Raw genomic sequence first — 20508 nt, forward strand, 5'->3', positions numbered from 1 at the left:
AAGTCATAATGAAGATCAATGATATCCAAGATTACTAAGAATAGAGAGATAAGAGATACGCACATACTCATTGTCAAGAAGCCTAAATAATCAAAAGGTTCAATAGTTTAGAAACACAATCCAATTAAGCACACAAAGACAAGATCAATCAATGAAGAGTACTGTAGAGTCACAATCAGTAACACACGAATCCAATCTAAACAAAGATAATAATCAAAGGCACCACCAACCATAAAAACACTTGTTACATGTATTAAAAGCAATTACAAAGCACAACGATCACACATCAGCCCCAAATCTTAATTCAAAATGCGGGGTATGGCAATGCCTAAATTCGCTGAAAATTAAGAAAACTGAAGCACATTTTAAGGTTACTTGTCTGGAAAGCTTGCTCACTAAAAACAGCCTTCATAAAGGAGAGACTTCAGTTGTAAGATGCCGAGGTAAGTAATAAAGAACATTTGATTATTGAGGCTGCTGGCAATATCAATAGAAACAAAAATGTCAAATTAACTGAGCTTATAACATCATTCCTATCACAGTGAAAATGGTGGCCATTTTACAATTACTAACACATCAGTGCCACAAGCACATGCAAGCATATACACTCATATCCTCTTTAGATGCAATTTTCCCTGCAATGTGGATGAGGCTGCAGCAACTTATTCTTCATAATATAACTTGATCACCATCAATTAGAGGTCCTCCCCGCTGATGTAAATAACATTAAGATACCCAGCATATCCTTTTGGACTCACTTGAGCATCATTTGGGGATTTTTCCTGCAATGCAGACAAGGCTGCAGCAACTTATTCTTCATAATATAACTTGACCACCATCGATTAGAAGTCCCCCCCACTGGTAAATAACATTAAGATACCCAGCAGATCCTTTTGAACTCACTTGAGCATCATTCGGAGACTTCAGTAGGCTCCCAGCACCAAATTGCCAATATTTTTGTTTGGGAAGTGATAAAGAAGCACTGACCACTGTACACTTGGTCCCCTACAGGTAAAATTGGTCTACAACCTCTGCCTGAACTTCAGAGGGGATTTACAGAACATATACATATATATATACACACACACTATACAGCAATCTGCTACAAGATCTATTGTATAAAGCCATCTGAGACAAGATGCTGTAGGAAAAAGTCAACCTCATCCACTTCCATTGAATTTGACTCACGCTGCAGTTCGATTCCATGTCAAGCCCAATCATGCTTAAATGGACTTTCTGAGATCTTAAATTGGACAGGCACTGCATGAACCCAACTGAATTTCATTCACTTCAATTGTTCTAAGGGGGGCCCTTTTTGTCACAAAAGGTTGTTCACGGTCGTTGTGACAGAATTTGTGTTACGAAGGTCCTGTAAAGACAAAAAAAAATTTAATTAGTCTCACAGAAATAAAAGAACGGATATAAATGGGTTCTTCGAAAAAATCCTCAGTAACACACATACGAACACGTGCACAGACAACCAAATGTCCTCTGTTTCGATCACATTATCTATTAGTGCTTCTATGAGGACACTCTGCAAAATGTTAATAAATTTAAGTTTGACCAAATGCACATTGACTACTTCATTTTCAAATCCTCACTAACACACATACAAACGCGTGCATAGACAAGCAAATGTCCTCTGTTTTGATCACATTACCTATTAGTGCTTCTATGAGGACACTCTCCACCATGTTGATAAATTTTAAAGTTTGCTCAGATGCACATTGACTGCTTTGTTTACATTGAAAGTGGGAACTCTCTACCTCAGCAGATAGTAAGGGGGGATCTTATCCTAATAAGCTTGTAACTGGGACATGTAAGGACAGCAACCCCAACACCTTCTATGGCAAGGATCTAAGAGTCCTGCAAGCCCATGAGTGAAAAAGAGTGTCGAAAAACAATCTCCATTCTTGCTCCTCTTTTTATCACTCTGTGTTTCTGTTCTATCTAACATATCCATGTGATGTGCCAAGGCGTAAAAATCATGACTGAGGGAAACATCCATTCTCAATTTTATATTTTTGCAATTTCCTTTTCTTCTTTGAAGTTTCATGTATATACTCTGGAAAATAATCAGATTTCTTTCTGTTTCACATCATCTTCTCATATATTTAACATATTTAGAAACGTATGTAGGATGACACAGTGCAGGTATTCTCACAATACTTTTAAATAGACCACTTCAACCAATCAAACTGCATAATTGATATCCCCAATTCAGTTTAATATCACCACTAAACAGCTTATAGAAGTAAGCACTTCTGCTCCATCTACGAGCCTGCCCCCCAGGTGGCCCAAAGGGACCATGCATCAGACTCACACAAGCACTTCCTTGCCTCTCCCCATAGCCTTCTGTAAGAGGACAGAACTTAATTTTGGTTTTGTGATGTTTGAGGTGTTATTCCTCGACCCCACAAGAACCAAACCTGGCTCTCCCACACTTGAATGTGCATTATATATAAGGTTATGTTTCAACCCCACAAAAACCGAACCTGGCTCTCCCACACCTGAATGTGCATATATAGATGGTTATAAGAGCCGTTAAAGCATAAAGTATTTCTGAGGATGATACCAAGAGATTCAGAACAAATTTACCCTGATGATTGAGATGCTAAACAATAAAGAGTATCATTTTTGAACCTTCAAAGTAGAATAGCTACCTTATCGCCACAAGAATTTTCCCAGGAAGATAATAGCTTTTCTAACTCAACTTCCCTTGCTACAAAAAGATTACAAAAGCAATGCATAGGCTGACATGAAATCTATTATAAATTTCCAGCGTTTCTGTCATGGCTATTGACTTGCCTCAACTAGATATTTTTCCTAATTGATTTTCACAGAGGTGCCATTTAATAGAGTTTCCTCATATTGGAAAGGAAAAAATCATTTGGATTTTCAACTCAACTATCTTGTCATACTGACATAAAAAACTGGGATTACCTGAACTATGAGATACTCTGGAATGTCTGGTAGAACTTCCCTAACCATGTTCACCATAGCACGCATATGTGGATCTCTTGTCGCTGTTAGCTCAGGACCATCATTTTGATTGTGAAGGCCGGTGGCACCGAAACTGTTTTCAGCTCCTGCTCCTAGTGGAGCAGAATTGCCTTCTCCAATCTGTTCTGCAAAAGGCCACCAACTCCAACTAGCCTCACTGGACTCATGTGAGCCAGTGAGATGCTGTAGAACTGTTTGCATTCGTACAAGGCTACTTGACCCTGGTTCTGCTGATGAACCAACTTGTTCTGAGCCCCTGTAATCAACAAATTAAGACACATAAAAGGTGGAAATAAAACGCCAACCATGTAAATGCCAGCTCATATAAAAATACTTCATTCTCACTTTCATAGCCTCATTCAAGCAGTACATCATCACCAAAAATGTTTTGTCTTGTTTCGTGTTTCAAGGTTTCATAGTTCCCTTTCATGTTTCATTTCATTGCCTATCTCAAGGTTCATTATTCATTATAATTAAAATTACTATATATTAATGATATAGAGGAAGAAATAGATCCACAATATAAAAATTTTCCTTCCACCTAGATCCAGGGTTGTCAAGTACGAAAGGTACGGTATGGTACAATAAAATACCGTACTAATTGGTACCTTATGATTTTATCAGGTACGGTACAATATTAGTACAAAAAAAACAAAAACAAAAACTTAGTTATTTTGGATTATAGATAATAGAACACATGTTTAGAGCTAAAATAGCAATGTCACTTGAGTTAATACGATGAATACATGAGGATAACAAGGAAAAACCCCATGCACAACATGTGCAATGCGCTACTAGAAGACAGATGGGAGTGTATACGTAATACATCAAAGAACAAAGCAAAATTTAGGGTGGATGGACAAACAAGCTCTTCATTCTTTTGTGTGTATGTGTGTGTGTGTGTGTGTGAGAGAGAGAGAGAGACTTGGCAATTTGGGGGGGGGGGGGGGATGCTCTTGGAATTGCATACTCATCTTGGAAGTTGAGAGAGAGAGAGAGAGAGAGAGAGAGAGAGAGAGAGAGAGAGTGTGTGAGTGTTTACTACAACAATGTGGTGGCAGAGCTCTAGGCTTCAACAATGTGTAGCAATGTAGACACAACTATTTACTACACCTTTTGCAACTATCCTCTAGTTGAGATTAGCTCCCTCTAGTACCTGGGTGAAACTCATACTCATCTGCATACATCTCATAGTGACTAGTACACTGAGTAGTGATCTCATGCCAGATATACTGTCAGCATAGTTCCTTGGATGCATGCTGAATACATCCAAGATCCACTACATACGAGAGCTGTCCATAGCTGGTGGAGTGGAAATGCTACCTCCCCCTTGAGCATCATGTAATACTCCAAACGATTGTAACTGAAAGGCATCTAGGTAAAGCTGCAACAATTGAGGATGATCTACCAAAGTCATCCTCTTCCATCCACTTTGCATCTATTGGTGAAACAATGCTAAAGTTTCACAAAGAAGCACATGGAAACTTTACCTCTAGCTTAACTTGCCTCGAAACCTCCACTAGGTTATAAGCCTTTCTTCCCCTAAAGCATTGCAATGCTTTTTACTTTCACATTGTTGCAATTCCAACATCCAGCTGACTAGCCCCTTATGTATACTTGACATGCTAGAAGTACAAAATGCATTAGGAAACATTCTTGTTTGTATACTTGGGACCATTGCAATGTGACTATGTATGGGAATTTGCATACTAATAGCCATACCAAGATACATTTTCCCATACATTGCATGCATTAGTAGCTGCATTTTTCCTCATAACCGACACTATATGGAGCATTTGCATGACCAACATTAATACCATGAGTCCCAAACACAGTGGACTACATATATGCATTGCCAAACTTGCCACTTCGTGCCCCAGCATCATGCCAATATTGCTATACATGGGGCTATGTATATTACCAACCATACCCGAATGCACCAGGCCTTGCACACCATGCATTGGTTACTACATACCAGAAGTTTTGCCATACATCCCCGTATGCGGTCCCAAGCCCACCATAGCATGGAAACTAGTGCCATCACCAAAGTACCTTTAACATGCCCTACTGTCCAAAAAGCCATTGGATTAGCACTTTTAAGTTGGCCTTGCATATGTATCAATTGCCCCACTGGCAGCTCACTACCCACATTCGGAACATCATGCTGATGTATTGGCTCTTCCTTCGGTGCATTTTGTTGTGTCCCTAAGCTCTCAAAGATGATTTCCTCTTCTTGCCTTTGCTACCCTCCTTTAAGAGTTCAAAAAGCGCATAAACTGTGAATCATTTGCCAATTGCATAAACATTTCAGCTGTTGTCCTCAGCTGATCTTTAAACTGGTCTTTAATTTTATCTTCCTCTTGCTGATCATCAACTTCTAAAGGACTACAAGGACCAACATTTTGGTCAAAACCAACATTATTAGCTTGCTGTCCATGCTGCACGCCTTGTCCAAGATCAAGCATTGCATTTTCCCAAACACTCTGTGAATTTTCAGATTGAGAGGCATCATCTTTGCTTGATCCCATCTCACTATCTAAAGACATTATTGCTGTAATGCTCAGCTGAATACAATTTCAGCACTAGAGCAAAGCTTATGACCTTCAATCACATACCTCAGACCCACCAATTCGAGAGAATTAATAGTATCTCAACGATGGAACCTTGAAACCAACCTTCCTCTTCAGATAGGGTGATAAAACCTAATCAAGCACTTCATTATAACAATTAATAACTGAGCATAAACTGAAATGCACACATTACCTTAGCAATCTTGAACAATAGACACCCGGTTGGCCCCAAAACTAGCGCCCCTTTTAGTATTTCTTTAACTTTGATTGCTAATGGACGGTGTACAAGTTGAGATTTCACAATCTCGTTTGTTGATCCAAAAGCCCCTTGCTACACATACAATCAACAAGCAATTTGGGCCAATTTTCCCTTGATTTTCACCCACGACTCACACAAACAGAATCACCAACTAGCCAAATGCTACCCCAATTTACAATGGATTGGCTAACATCTAAAATCCTTGTCAATTCCAAGAATTTCAAGTGCTGATTTCAGTGTTCGATGCCTTCTCCTGCTGCCATGGGTCCCAAGGTGGCTATCATACCCTAATTTTTGCATAAATTTAAGGTTTACAGCAGAAATTTCCCTTATGTCCACCAAATCTGGCTGAGATCTGCTAAGAATGGTTAAGAAGTGCTTAAATCTTTTGATAAATTACTAGAGAAGATAAGAAAAATCCAATTTTCTTCACGAGAAAACCCTAAAGTCTGCTTGTTGCCTACTCCCGCCTGCATTTAATGCAATCACCTACTGCTAGGCACCTCCAAAATGCTGTCACCTGATCAGCAATGTTGTTGCCAACCGATAGAAGATGTCTTCCTACTATCCCCTACCTACTAAGGCCCCCAAATGGCTTTCTTCTGCAACAAATTGCTATTCTCTAATAAAAAAATGGACCAGCAACACTCCCTCTCCCCCCTCCCCAAGGTTGTAAACTAACTCAATGGCTGAGACCCAACCACCAAGAACGTTTTCTCAGTTTGCATGGATATTTTTGCCAAGTGGCAACCTTGTAAACCCATTTTTTAGTATTATCCATCCATTTAATTAGTTTTTAGATTGTTAATTTTAAAAATTCATTTAATAATTATTCTAGTGCTCAAAAAATAAATTTCACCAACTAATGACTAAATTTGGCTTTCAAGTATCCCTTTAGCAATTATTAGCCCTTAGAGCAGCATTAATTTATTAATAAATGCCTCGTCTCTAATGTTACCACCGAAATTAGTGGAGAATAGATTGCTCTAGGTCAAAATTTAATGCTCTGTACCACCTAGTACCTATCAAGCATAACCTATTATAACTTTTACCTTTAACATCTATTATGTCCTCAAGGTCCTTGGCCTATTACCAAACCATGAAATAATTGCCATGTGCAGCACATGTGATAAAGAACCTTTCACATTTGATTAATAACTTAATCAAATGTTATTGGCAAGATTAAAGCATGTTAAAATTTCACGTCCCCGTAATACGTATCACCAATATGGAGGATAGCACCATGGGTCTCCTTTATGAGTATATGGATAAGATAAGAAACTCTCAAAAAGAACAACTTTTTACCCTTGGACAAGTAACTTTGTATTTTGCAAATTTATATTATATTTGAGTAACCATTCTTGAATTGACATTTCACATATTTGTTCAATATTGACATCTTGATTCTCTAGGATTGCTCAAATTATAGCTGTGTGGGAGAGGAGATGGAATTGGTCTCATAGACCAATTCATGCAGTGACCCATATCTTGTATCCTCTTTAGCGAGATGATAAGAAATTTGAGAGTGAGAAGCTAGAGGAGGGATTCATGGAGTATATGACAAAGGTGATACGTGGTGATATATCCATACTTCAAAGGATTGAGGATGATCTCTTAACATTCCGTAATAAGGGCATGCATTTTAGTAAAGAGACTTACAAGTTAAGAGAGACTCAACTTTAGCCCAGGGAAAAGTATGGAAATGATACACCCACACTAGTAATTTACAATCCTAATAATCCTTTATTATGCATAATGTCGTCTATATAATTTATTAGCACTGCATAGTTTGATTCTTATCGTTCCATTTGTGTTTCTATTTGAATGATGATATATAGAAACGCATTGCCATATGAGTGCTCTCACAAGATTGTAGCTCAGGCCCTTGTAAGAGGAATTGTGAGAGTGCGCAATGGAAAGGAACGAAAACACAAAGACAAAGAAACAGAGACAGACTGCAAGAAAATAAGAATGAAATCTGCACTAGATAAGAAAGAATGCTAATACAGACGAGAAAGCAAGAGACCAATCACTCCCTGTACGTAGCCCACAACATCAATGAGGGCACCAGATCAGGTTGATGATGACTGCAGCATTGAAAACAAAGGAAGATAACGAAGCCGGAGTGTACATCTGCCAAGGAAGGAGAAAGATGAAAGAATGAATGTGTCAACTGAGTGGGAAAGACTATATAAAAAGACAAATATCCCCAAACATGGCCGACCTAAAATCTAAGGTCAAAAATATGACCGACCAGCAATTGGTAAAAATGCCAAAAATGCTTTTAAAAAATCATGAAAATGGTGAACAATATCCAGTACGTGTAGGCAAACTGTGGAAAGCAGTAACTACTTGGGAAATCCACACAAAATCCCGACTAGAAGAGAAAATGCACTGAAAGGCAATAAACTGAGTGCTCTAGAATGAGCTACCTCCTCTATCAAAACAAGTAACAGACAAGTTAGAGCTCCTAAAGTCCTTATCTGACTTTAGACTAAGACTCGCATGCAAGAGATGACAAGGCATAACAAACATGACTGCTAACAACAATTGCAATTTTTGAATCCTTTCCATACAAGGAAAAGGAATAAGCTTACCACTACTCGATTAGAGAGGTTGATCTTTATCATTGCAATCTCCAACTGCTTGAGAGAAACGCTATTCATCCCAAGCCAACACAGGTAATGATATTATAATTTTCTAATAGCTTAGGGTCTTTAACACTTGAATGCCAATTCTAAAGATGACATTTTTTTTTCTCTCTACATTAAATAAAACACAAGTAAATATTAACAAGATTGATATAAAGAAGATGAATTTTATTCCACATATCACACCACAGGAGCACGACATATATACCATACTCTATGAAAAGATGATAGCCTTCAACCATAGCACGCGCAACACGACTACTTCATAGCACATGAGAGCCATAGATGGAGCTAGCACTCATTTGTTCTAGGAGATTCAAGAACTTCTAATGCTTCTAGATCATCAATTTATATGAATAGCGATGAGCCAGAGAAAAATCAAGATGGCGACACCTACATTGGTGTAGATGATGCTTCTGTGAATGCTTGATTGCACTTTGCTAATGTTTTTTCCCATGGCTGACCAGTGTCTCCTTATCATTTTAATATTTAGCCTTGACTCTGGAGTCTTTAGATTACCTTTTTTTAATGTATCATGCATCTACTATGATCTATTGCTGCTCAAATTGTTATGAGACTCATTGTAACCAGCCTTCCTCCTCATATAGGGTGGTAAATAACCTGATTAAGCACTATTTACAGCAATTAACAAATTCACAAAACTGAAATACACACTTCACCATATAATCTTGGACATTGGACACCCTGTTGGCCCCAAAATTGGCGCCCCCTTTCGGTATTTATTTAACTTAATTAAAGAAGAAGTTGATGTACAATGGGATTCTCCCAATCCCTTTCGGTATTCCAACTCCCCTTGCTATCTAAAATGACAAGCAAGTCTTCAATCTAATTTGCAAATTCAATGATTTGCTGGCCCCTCAACTTGAATAGGCTAAAAACAACTTCAACCCTATTATTGAATCCAAGTCTTGGAGCTTCCAATTTCTGGCATGCTTCTCGAGGCTGCTACTAAACCCTAATTTCTACTGCATATTAGGGTTTACAGCTGAGAAATCTGAAATTTCTCAATCTCTCATGATCTCAATATTGTAATCTTCGAAGTAAGGCTGTAGAAAGGCTGGGAGATGAGAGAGAATGTTGAGGAGAGAGAAATTTCAGACTTTCTTCACGAAGAACTCAAGAAAATCAGTCATTTATTGCTGTTGTCCTATCTCAACAGCTTGTAGATGCAAAGAACTGAAGAAAATTTGTCATTTATTGCTACTGTCTCGTCTCAATAGCCTATAGATACCATCAATTGTTGTTGATTGGTCTTCTCCTGTCCCTAGCTACCTCAGAAGGTCCTCCAATGGTTGCAAATCAGACCATCAGCATCTCCTCCCTCTCTCTTGAGCACTAAATACACTAAAAATACCTCTCTCCAACCACTAAAGACGTTTTTCAGTCTTGCATAATGGGCATTTTTGACAAGTAGCAGCCTTCCCAAATGGTTTTTTCGACATTATCCATAATTAAATATTAATTTTCAGTCTTTAAATGTTGAAAATTAATCTAATAATTATTTCGGTATCCTAAAAAAAATATGACTGGAAAATAATTAAATTGACTAGGCAACTTCCATTCTTGAGTGTCTCTACGTCATCTTTGACCTTCAAATTGACGTTAGATACCATTAAACGCCACTTCCCTAATGTCACCAACAACTAACACTTATGGCCAAATGAATAACCTAGGTCAACAACTGACATCGGATACCACTAAGTATATGTGCTGCGTAACTTATAGCAACTTTTGCCTTTGACATCCCGTGATTTGCTCGGATCCCAAGCTCATAAATTTACTCTAACCCCAGTTACACCTCACATGTGCAACATTCACTTAACATGTGATTAAAAATTAATCCACATATTAAGTGAGGTTTCAAAAATACATGTCCTCATGACACTCATGAGCTTGACTTTTAAGTTGAGTCATCATTCTCAAATAATACATATTATGATATGATATTACACTTTGATATGTCACCTATGAGTTGTTTTGTTTCAAAATATTATAAGTTACTTTAGATTGCAACCTATAAAATTGATAACGATGTGAAATTGCACAATGCAAATCATGGATCTTAGATTCTTGTCTTAAAAGCTAAGATTGTTCAATGACTTTAGTCTCTAGTATGCTTAGTATGTGTATATATATGTTTATTTATATGCATAAACACATATATTATTATTTATATTATAGTTTACTGGTATTTTTCAAAACGCCATTTCCACCAAGATTTCAAATGGCCAAAACTCTATTTCGTCCAGTTTTCATTAACTCTTGTTTTTGAAATGCATGGAAACTATGAAACATGCTATGCAATGACAAATACCGAACCTCAAACTCTTGTCTCTCAAGGACCAAGGCAAAGTGAATGAGCTAGACAGTTTGTGGTACTCCTAACAAATTCCAAAATGCAGCAGGCAGCCTCTGAAGGTGTCTAGCAACAGCAAACACGGCTCAAGTATGGTTGGATCACAAATTGGCTAAGCATGCCAAAATCAGCACACACATATGTGGTGATGATGTGGCAACACTAGCAGTGTCAAAAACAGCAAAACACTCAACTAGCAAGTGACATCAATATCAAACACACCCTGCTTTGTAGAGAGTGCAGGCTGCACAAGGGCGGACAACACTAAACGCAGCCTTCTAGGGCTGGAGACAGCAGGCAGTAACTAGTACAGCAGTAGACAGCAATCATCCTCTTGTACAACAATGAGAGAATGGATGGAAAGAAAGAGGAATGATGAGAGAAGACTGAACAACCAGCACCAATTGATGGATAGCAATGGTGGGAGCTCCAACTGAGATCTCTTGCGTCAATGGGATGTGGACAAAAAACCTCTAGCACCTGCAATCTACAAATATAAGATTGGGCTGAATGGAGGGCAACCTATCTATTTATAGAAAGTTTGGGGCCTCCTGAATTAGGGCTTACATGTGGGACACAAATACTCTCTCGCATCACGTTTCTTTTAATAAATTTTGGTTAAATTCACTGAGTAAGCATGTTTTGGGGCTGTTTTAAAGGAGCTAATGCAATTTTAGCTCAACACCCTCTCTCAAGCCCAAAACTAGTACCATGAGGGACTACAAACAAGCCTAAGCCACTGTACTTTTCTTTTTAACCCAAGGCATCCCACCCTGAAACAACCAGGGCATCGAGCAAAAGGTGCATGTCAGTTGCCCAATGACCTACCAAGACTATAGAGCCAAAGTGTTTACTCCAAAGAGGCTAGAGAATCAAACCAAGGGTGCACGTCAACTGCCCAATGGCCTACTAAGTCTTACAAAGACAAATGGAAACATAAGTGGACTTTTTTTTTTTCAAGATTTAGCATTAAATGAGTATTTTCAATGAGTTTTCGTCATATTGAGTATCTGTGCCCCAAGTATAAAAAGGGATAGTCAATCCCAAAACCTTCACAAAACAACAAGCTAGCCCTACCACTATTGGGTGTCAACAACAAGAAATAATAAAATGTGGGGAGTATGTGGTAGAGGCAAAAAGGAGAGGTGAAAGTGAGCTAAGTAAGCATAACAAGCAAGAGAGACTGCCACCGTAGATGCCATGAATATGGTGGATCTAGAGTCAAACACTCCAAAGATTGAAAAGGGATAAATATGCACGCATGCATGTTTACAAGAACAAAATGCCCATGCACTAGAGTTATGCAAGAGGCAATGCAAGTCATCAAACTTACAAAATGTGATGCAATACTGCGTAATGTCCTTACAGGGGAATTGTTCACTTACCCAAGCAACATTTTGCAATCATGGTCATCCAAATAATAATGATGATGATGATGATGATACGAAGTATAGGATAATACATAATGTCCAAATCAAACTATAACCAAAATCATATCACCATCAAGAGAAGAAAGCCGCCCCTCTCAAAATAAAAGGGAAAGCTAGAGTACCGCCGCCTATCACCATCGAATGGCAAAGGGAGCAATAGACACTCCCTCTCTCCCCAAAATGTTGAAGTCCACAAAGGAAAGGAGAAGCATCCAAAGAAAAAGAGAGAGATATATGTCCAGTTGAAAGCCTATGAAAAGAATGGTCTCCAACATGGACTCAAGAAAGGCAATGACTCATCCTCTAGAAAAGAAGGCTCCTTGCTCGAACGGCGTGGAAAGCTCCACCAAAGAAGTATGACCAAGGGAGGAGTGTTGAACAATCCAAGACTTCGCTCCAATCAAAGCAATAGGTCCTATAGAAGGTAATATCAACTTGCAAAAGAGAAGTAAAAACAACGATATAAGACCATACAACATGTATACCTCAACTTCCATGTAAAGTGCAAGGGGGTGATATGAGTGAAATGTGAAGGGATTCCTACTACCGAAAGGTAGGCACACTAAAGATGTAGGAAAGTAAGAGTAGGAATGTGTAGCAGAAGAGAGAAGACAAACTAGAGTTTGCGCTGCAAGAATTAATAGATATGTGGGTGGACTCAAGTGCTTCTAGTTGCACACTCAATGGAGAGTGCAACTCAAAAAGAAAAGGGGACTCATCAAGTCTATCCTCGAGGGAGACAAGGAGAGCTTGAGGATTAAAGTCCAAAACAACAACATGGGTAGACATTTCTGATAACTCCTTGGGTGAAGAGGGAGTAGAAGGTCCAAGTGCCATGTATGCAATCACTCTAGACTCTACCCTATTGTCTCACCTGTGGAGGTGGGGCTGAAGGGACCTCACCAAATGTGCTTGAGACACGAGTTTTGGGTGGACTTTCCTTGGGCTTTGAGTGACACTCGTCGTCAAAGTGGCTAGTCTTTGACAGCACTATCAATATCTGTCTTTCTTTAGTACATTCTAACACCAGAGTCTAAGAGAAGATTTAAAGTTCCTTATGACTCACTAGCTTAATTCGGGTTTGGATTTTGATGTGAAATTTAACTTCACTTGCCCTTTCCTTACTACCCTTCTGAGAAGATGCAACAAAAGTCCCCCCAAAAGAGAATGGACTATGAAATCGATTGAACTACTGAACATAACGTAGTGGTCGACATTCAAATTCATAGAAGGTGGGCATGGTGGGCTGTGAGACCACATTCTACGCAAAATGAAAATATTTCTTTGATAGCTTATTTAGAAACAATTTGACTTGGTCATCAGAGGACTTAAGAGCCCCCATAGTGGACAACTCAAGGAGACGACACCAATATCCAGCCAACTTGACCGTAAGTTCATCTTTGAAGCTTACAATCACGTGTGATACAACAGGCCCGATCCCAAGCCACATATCAATCAATGAGATGAGCCCAATGCTCAGAGGCAAGGTCAAAGTGTTGGATTTGAAAGTGGAATTCAAGGAGGAGACCTTGCATCACGAACACAATGAATAATGAAATTAACGAATCTAAATAGAATGCACTCAATGCAACAAACACACTATGCAATGATGGATACCGAACCTCAAACTCTTGTTTCTTAGGGACAAGAGCAAAAAGAATCATCTAGAGAGAGCGACATACTCTTGATGGATCCCAAAACACAACAGGCAGCCTTCGAAGTTGTCTAGCAGAAGCAAACACAACTCAAGTGTGGCTCGATCTGTGACGGGAAATCAAGGCAAAATCAGCAAAATCAACAAAATGCAGATGTGGTGATGGCTTGGCAGTATTGGCAGTGTCAAAAACAGTAAAACACTGAGTTGGGAAGTGATATCATCATCAAACTCAGCCTGCTTTGCAGTGAACGGAGGCTAGACGGGGGCAAACAACAATAAATGCAACCTTCTAGGGCTAGAGGCAATAGACGGCAGCTGGTACACCAGTAGCCAGCAATCGCCCTACTATACAGCAGTGAGAGAATGGCTGGGAAGAAAGAAATGATGAGAGGAGGCTAAACAACAAGCACCAATTGATGGCAGCAATGGTGAGCAGTTCCAACTGAGATCTCCTCCACAAAGGGGGTGTGGACAGCAAAGCTCTAGCCCCTACAATCTACAAAAGCGAGATTGGGCCGAATGAAGGGTAGCTTGCCTATTTATAGATAGTTTGGGGCCTCCCAAATTAGGATTTGCATGTGGGACACAAAAACTCTCTAGGATCCCATTTCTTCTAATAAAGTTTGGTTACATTCATTAATAAGCACGTTTTGGGGCTGTTTTAAATAAGCTAATGCAATTTTAGCTCAACACTCCAGCTGTCCCAGATCTGTGTTTATTGCTGCATACTACCCTGTTCAGCCTGGAGGTACTTGTCACGAAAAGCCATCACATTTTGCAGCCAGAAGGCCATGTTTGCAGTTGTCTACTGCCATCCAGCATCTTCTCTCTCCTCAAGAGCAGCTGCCACTGCAGGTTGATCTGCCTTTGCAGCCAGACCTGTGTTGTTGCTGCTGCCCTGCCCAACTACACTCTGCTCACACCACCTCACTGCTGCAATTGATCAGCCTCATCCATACAGATACATTACCCTAATCTGTGTTTGCTGTCGCTGATCACATACAGAGACTATTTGCTGTGATTCGAGGTTCGTACAAAGTACAACACACTCTCCAACTCGTCTCTTTACCCCGGTCCTTTGAAGACACAGGAGCTCAAGGTTTTCTATTCACTCGTGTGGTTATTGCATTGAGCATTGTATTATTAATTATTCATTCTTTTGTGTTGAGTCTCTAGGTTACTCTTTATCTTTGAGTTCTATTATCATTTTGTGCTTTGTTGTACATTTTTGCTTATCTTTTGTGACCAAGTATTTCCTTGCAAGTGTTACACTCCACCATGGCTTCTTTCCCCCATCCCCCTAAAGCACCTTCAAAGGCCTTGTATATATGTGATCTGATTTGCATTCAACTCTAGCTAGATCATTGAGCACTTATACCTCTTTTGCTCAAAATAAAAGAAAAATCCTTAGCGTTGAACCAAAAACATCTATGTGGGTTATCTCTCAAGTACTTACATTCTTGGCTTACAATTCAATCATAAGCTAACATTCCAGGGATCTATTGATCCTAATTAGGCCAAAGACAAAAAAATTTGGCACTCCCATGGTGGCCCCATGTTCTACTTTGGTTCAGCTATGCTTTTTTGGGTCAACATGGAGTAGTGACTATTGTTGCCTCCTCTCCTAGAGCCAAGTTCCAAGTACTCTTAGATGCTACCATGGAGGCCAATTCCTTCCATAGGTGTCCAGCTGAGATGCTCACTCCATTTTTCATCAAGTTCTCCACACCGTCATCACTAAATGCTACACTCTTGCCTTCCCCTTCATCATTGAATTGATGGTGAGAAGCAATTTTTCCCTCTTTGCACATTCTAAGCTCACTACCATATGCCTAAATCACAGCATTTTGTGATTTCGACACCTAGCTAGTGCAAAACCCAAATAAGCTGCCTTCCAACCCTTATATACGTGACAGCATTTTCATTTTTCCTTCTACCCATCGAGCATGAATCATGGCTCTTAGTCAGTATAGCAATCCCCATCATTGACACCCTTGAGGATGATCATCTCCTCACCTTCCATTAAGTTTCTACTTTTTAAAATCAAAGGGCAAAGGGCATTACTTGTAATTTCCTCTTGGTCTCCCTTTTTCGATCTAAGAGGGAGTGTTAAGCTATGAAGAATTTTGTCAACACCAATCCTCGATTATTAGCATCTTTATTTGGCTCTCATGCAGCTCTAAAAGCGCAAAAAATGTTCTTCATATTGCCTGCTCAACTCTGTTAAAGGGAGCTAAGGGGAGAGACTCCATCTCATAATCTTCACTTCAACTAGCTCTCATTGCCAATATCCCCATCATTCTCATCCTTTCTAGCCCTACCATATTATTGCTACCCCCAAATTGCTCATTCTTGGAAAGAATTGGTATGGCAAACACAAAAAATGCATTGTACAACAGCACAAAGAATAGAAACTATAGAATGTATGAATGACAATGAAGACGAGTCACGATACAATAAAGGGACCTCAAACCTCCATTTCTCTAGGACTGCTGCAGAGGTGACTAATGGAGGTATCAAACTATGTCATACTCAAATGAATCCCAAACGTAGCAACAATAGTCTAAAAATGTTTGTAGGTATGTGACGGAGATGGCAATAGTGTAGGAAGCTGTTTGACTGAAAACGCATATGTTGATCTGATGGCATCTACAACTCAGATGACCACCGATAGATAGGCAATCAGCAAGGTAGCTTGTCATGATTGTAAACGCAAGTGCAGTAGCTCTAAAACAATCACCAACAACAAAATGTAGGCCTGAAAGGCCAAGATGACCTATGAGACCATGAATTACAACCATATGTAGAATGATAAGTTTGTCTAGGGAAAAAACAATAAGTAAAATCTAAAACCAAAACCGAACCGAAACTGTCGTAGCCTCGACATCTTTAATCAATTGATACATCCTAAACATATGTAGACTAGAGTTATGCTAGGGTCTCTTAGTTCTCTTCCTCGGTGCATATTAAGACTATTTTGGAGTCTAAAGCCACTTAGGTATTCGGAATGAAATTTGTGAACTGCCTCTGGATAGGCCCTCAATGCACTAGTGTTGTACTCCCAAGGAGAGTCTCTCTAAGTAGGTGTATCTTATACAGAAAGAGGCCAAGACATTGTCGATCAATGTAATCCATGACTTTCTACACTAACCCAAACCCATCTCTAAAAAGAATGAAAATGTCCCCAAATCTCATATTAGGCTAAACAATGCGACAAATGTAGTGCCCCTTTGTCTCTCGCTCCAACTAACAAATTTGGCATAAGCGCTTCTCGGGAGATATGAATCTACATTCATCAATCTCAATCTCTAGTTTATCCAAACAAGTATATAGCTAGCCAATAGCACACCTGATCGCATGAGAAACACGAGTGTCCATATATCTCAGGCAAACAATAAAGCCATCATCTCTAGCGTAGAGAGAATACTCTTAGTAGAAATCCATCTTCATCCCCAACTTGTGTACTAGTGTCACCCATGTCCTAGCACCCAACTGAATAAGACCATACCTTTGTGTGTGCGTGCACGCGTGCATGTGTGCGCGTATGAGACCAACCTTCCTTCTTGGAAAGGATGGTAATTCCCTAATTAAGCACTTAATTACAGCAATCAGCAAATAAACGTAACTTGAAATGCACAAATTACCTAAATAATCTTGGACATTGGACACCCTGTTGGCCCTAAAATTGACACCCCTTTCGGTATTTCTTTAACTTGATTGCTAATGGAATGAGCATTGAGTACAAGTTGAGATTCACAATCTCCATTGTTGTTCCCAAAGCCCCTTGCTGTAGCAATAATCGGCGATCAATTCTAGCCAATTGACCCTTGATTTTTTACCCAAGACTTACTCCAATGGAGCCACCAACTGGCCAAATGTTGCCCCAATTTACAATTAATGGGCTGGCATTTGAATTCCCTAACAATTAACTAATTTCAGGTGCTGAATCCAGTGTACGATGTCTTTCCCAATAGGCACGAGTCCCAAGGTGGCTGTCAAACCCTAATTTCTATAGCAATTTGGGGTTTACAATAGAGATCTCTCTGCTACCTACCAAATTTGACTTAAATTTGATCCAAAAGGCTGGGAAATGCTGAGAATGACTGAGCATAAACTGGAGAAGATAAGAGAATGCCAGAAGAGAGAAATTCTTGATTTTCATGCAAGAAAGGCCTGAAATCTGATTGCTGCCTATACCAAACAGCATTTAATGCTGTCACCAACTGCCAAGAGGTCTCAAACTGCTGTCGCCAGCTCCTAAAGGTCCAAGAATTGTTGTCGCCTGCATGAGATGGCCTGATTCTTGCCGCTCCAGCCTCCAGAAGCAGCTCCACAACAAAAAATTCAAACCAGCAGCCTATTCTCTCTCTTTTCCTCAGCTTGAATGCACTGAATCTCTCTCCAACCTCCAAAAACGTTTCTAGTCTTGCATGGGCATTTTAGCCAAGTGGCAACCTTTTAAACCCATTTTCCAATATTATCCAGTCATTTAATTAATTTTTAAAATTAAATAATTTTGAAAATTAAATTTAGCCCTTCTGACTCTGCCCAAAATAAAATGCACCCATCCGTAATTAAATTGGCAGAGCCATTTGCAACCTAAAGTGGTTCCCAACCTTTGTTGATCCTTAGACTAGTATTATTTAATTGATTAATGCTAGTCCCCAGTGTCACCACTGACACTTATTGGCCAAACCACTGGCCTAGGGTCAAATCTGATTCCAACTAACCAACAAAACCCAATTGGCATAACTTATCACAACTTTTGCCTTTGATACCCATTGCATCCTCAGGGTCCTTGGCCTATTACTATGGAATATCGCCATGTGCATTACATGTGCTTAAACAACCCTGCACATTTGATTGATCACTTAATCAAATTTTATCAACAAGATTAAAGCATCTGAAAATTTCACGTCCTCGTGACAATGTATGTTATTGACATTTGCTCAAGTCTAAACTGACTTGTGTGACCAAATTAGGAGTACAACTAATCCACAGTACATCTTGTCATGGATAAACAAAGAAAGATGGACCGACAAAACTATAATTGTGTAAATAGCATGTGACTCCCCTAAAATATCCTATAAATGAGAATTTATGAAGAAACCTCAGCATCCCTTCAATAATATCTACTCAAGTGATTCTCCACAAGAATATCTTGCAATTTTACAAGATAAAGGCATGGATTTTTATGTAGTCATATGGTGGGCATTGGGTAAGGCCACCTAGTACCTATATAGCTCTATGGTGCTATTATTAATATTTATTTTCTCACATATGCCTCCTTGTATAGTTATCTATTGCTGTCTATGCAGAGTTTGGGGGTTGTATTCTGCCCTTGTACTTCTTATTCTGCCCTAACTTGTGCATTTAGCTGGTAGACACCTTATAAATAAGTTTGATTTTCCATGTTGTCATCAAATTCTCTTTTCATTGTGATTCTAGAAGGCTATAGTCTTTCTTTAATAACTTTAACAACTAACAACACTCTAGTTATGCTTGTGTCTTGTAGACGCATACCAAATTTGTTTTACAAGTTGCCTGCATCTCCTACCATCCAACTTGTGAAAATATCCTAGGGTTTGCACCGACAAAACACAAAATGTGCAAACATGACTAAAACACAATAACTCAAACAAAACTGCAAAATACAAAACTAGGGGAGATAAGTAGAATCTAATGAATATTGTATGCTGCTGAATAATGAACGAACAAAGTAGATACTAGATGATACACTATGATGCTCTAGGAAAAAGATGTCCAAAAACCACTAGCTCTTGTGGGGCTGAGGGAGAGTGCTGGAGAGTGCTGTCTTCCAAGTATGGATTGCAAATGCAACAATACCACCAAATTTTATGATGATGCAGCCATTTGGAGGTGAGGGTGATTAAATGCAGCAGCCAAGGGCCACTTAGGGTAGAATATAACTAAAAATTCGAAGTAGAATGCTATAAAACTGAAAAGAGGACCTGCTGTAGATGCAAAGTGTAGGTCAGCCTGAGGTGTGATGATGAAAACACAGCTGTCCTTGACCAGAACACAGCTTGGAAGAGGTCACTTTGCTGTAGACAAGTAGCAGCTTATGAGAATGACCAGAAACACAGATTACGGCTGCAGTAAAATAAGTAACCTATCTGTGGAAGCCTAGAAATAGCAGCTGGCCAAATAGACTGATGACGGTGAGTACTAAGTCCCTTTTATAAGAACAGCTGCAGCCACAAAAAGTCTCATGTGTCATAAACTTTCTAGAGTGTCAACCAAATTGGCATCAATGCCTTCTTAGGGCTGCTTTAATGAGCTAAAAAATGCCAGAAAAATAGGATAATGTAAAGGAAAGTTTTGATTGCTCAACACAACCTGTCATTTCTAAGTTTCAAGTTTCATGATGTCTCAGAATACAGGCTATTAATGGCTTGTCTTTTTACAGGTTGTGCAACATTGAGGAGTAGAAAAATAAAAGATTCCGTTATAAGTTCATAACAGTACACAAGGATAGCTGAGTGTGCTAAGAGACATTCAATTTTCCTACTGACACATTTGTTTATCTTGATAGGTTGG

At 39.2% G+C, this 20508-nt stretch overlaps 1 protein-coding gene across 1 annotated transcript in view; it reads right to left on the bottom strand.

Moving 5' to 3' along the window:
• Positions 1–444: 444 nt before the first annotated feature.
• LOC148033687 (E3 ubiquitin protein ligase RIN2-like) overlaps positions 445–20508 on the bottom strand; it is a 54996-nt gene continuing 34932 nt past the window's right edge. Inside the window, exons 11-12 of the mRNA XM_087681646.1 lie at positions 2944–3259; positions 445–1369 (exon numbers count right to left, since the gene is read on the bottom strand). Coding sequence (XP_087537772.1) covers positions 1319–1369; positions 2944–3259 — 367 coding nt within the window. The 3' untranslated portion in view covers positions 445–1318. The remainder of the gene's footprint in view (positions 1370–2943; positions 3260–20508) is intronic.

This window comes from Lygodium microphyllum, chromosome 7 (genome assembly GCF_053477565.2).
Source record: "Lygodium microphyllum isolate KBCC chromosome 7, Lygodium_microphyllum_v1.1.10, whole genome shotgun sequence".
In the NCBI taxonomy this organism is placed as follows: domain Eukaryota; kingdom Viridiplantae; phylum Streptophyta; class Polypodiopsida; order Schizaeales; family Lygodiaceae; genus Lygodium; species Lygodium microphyllum.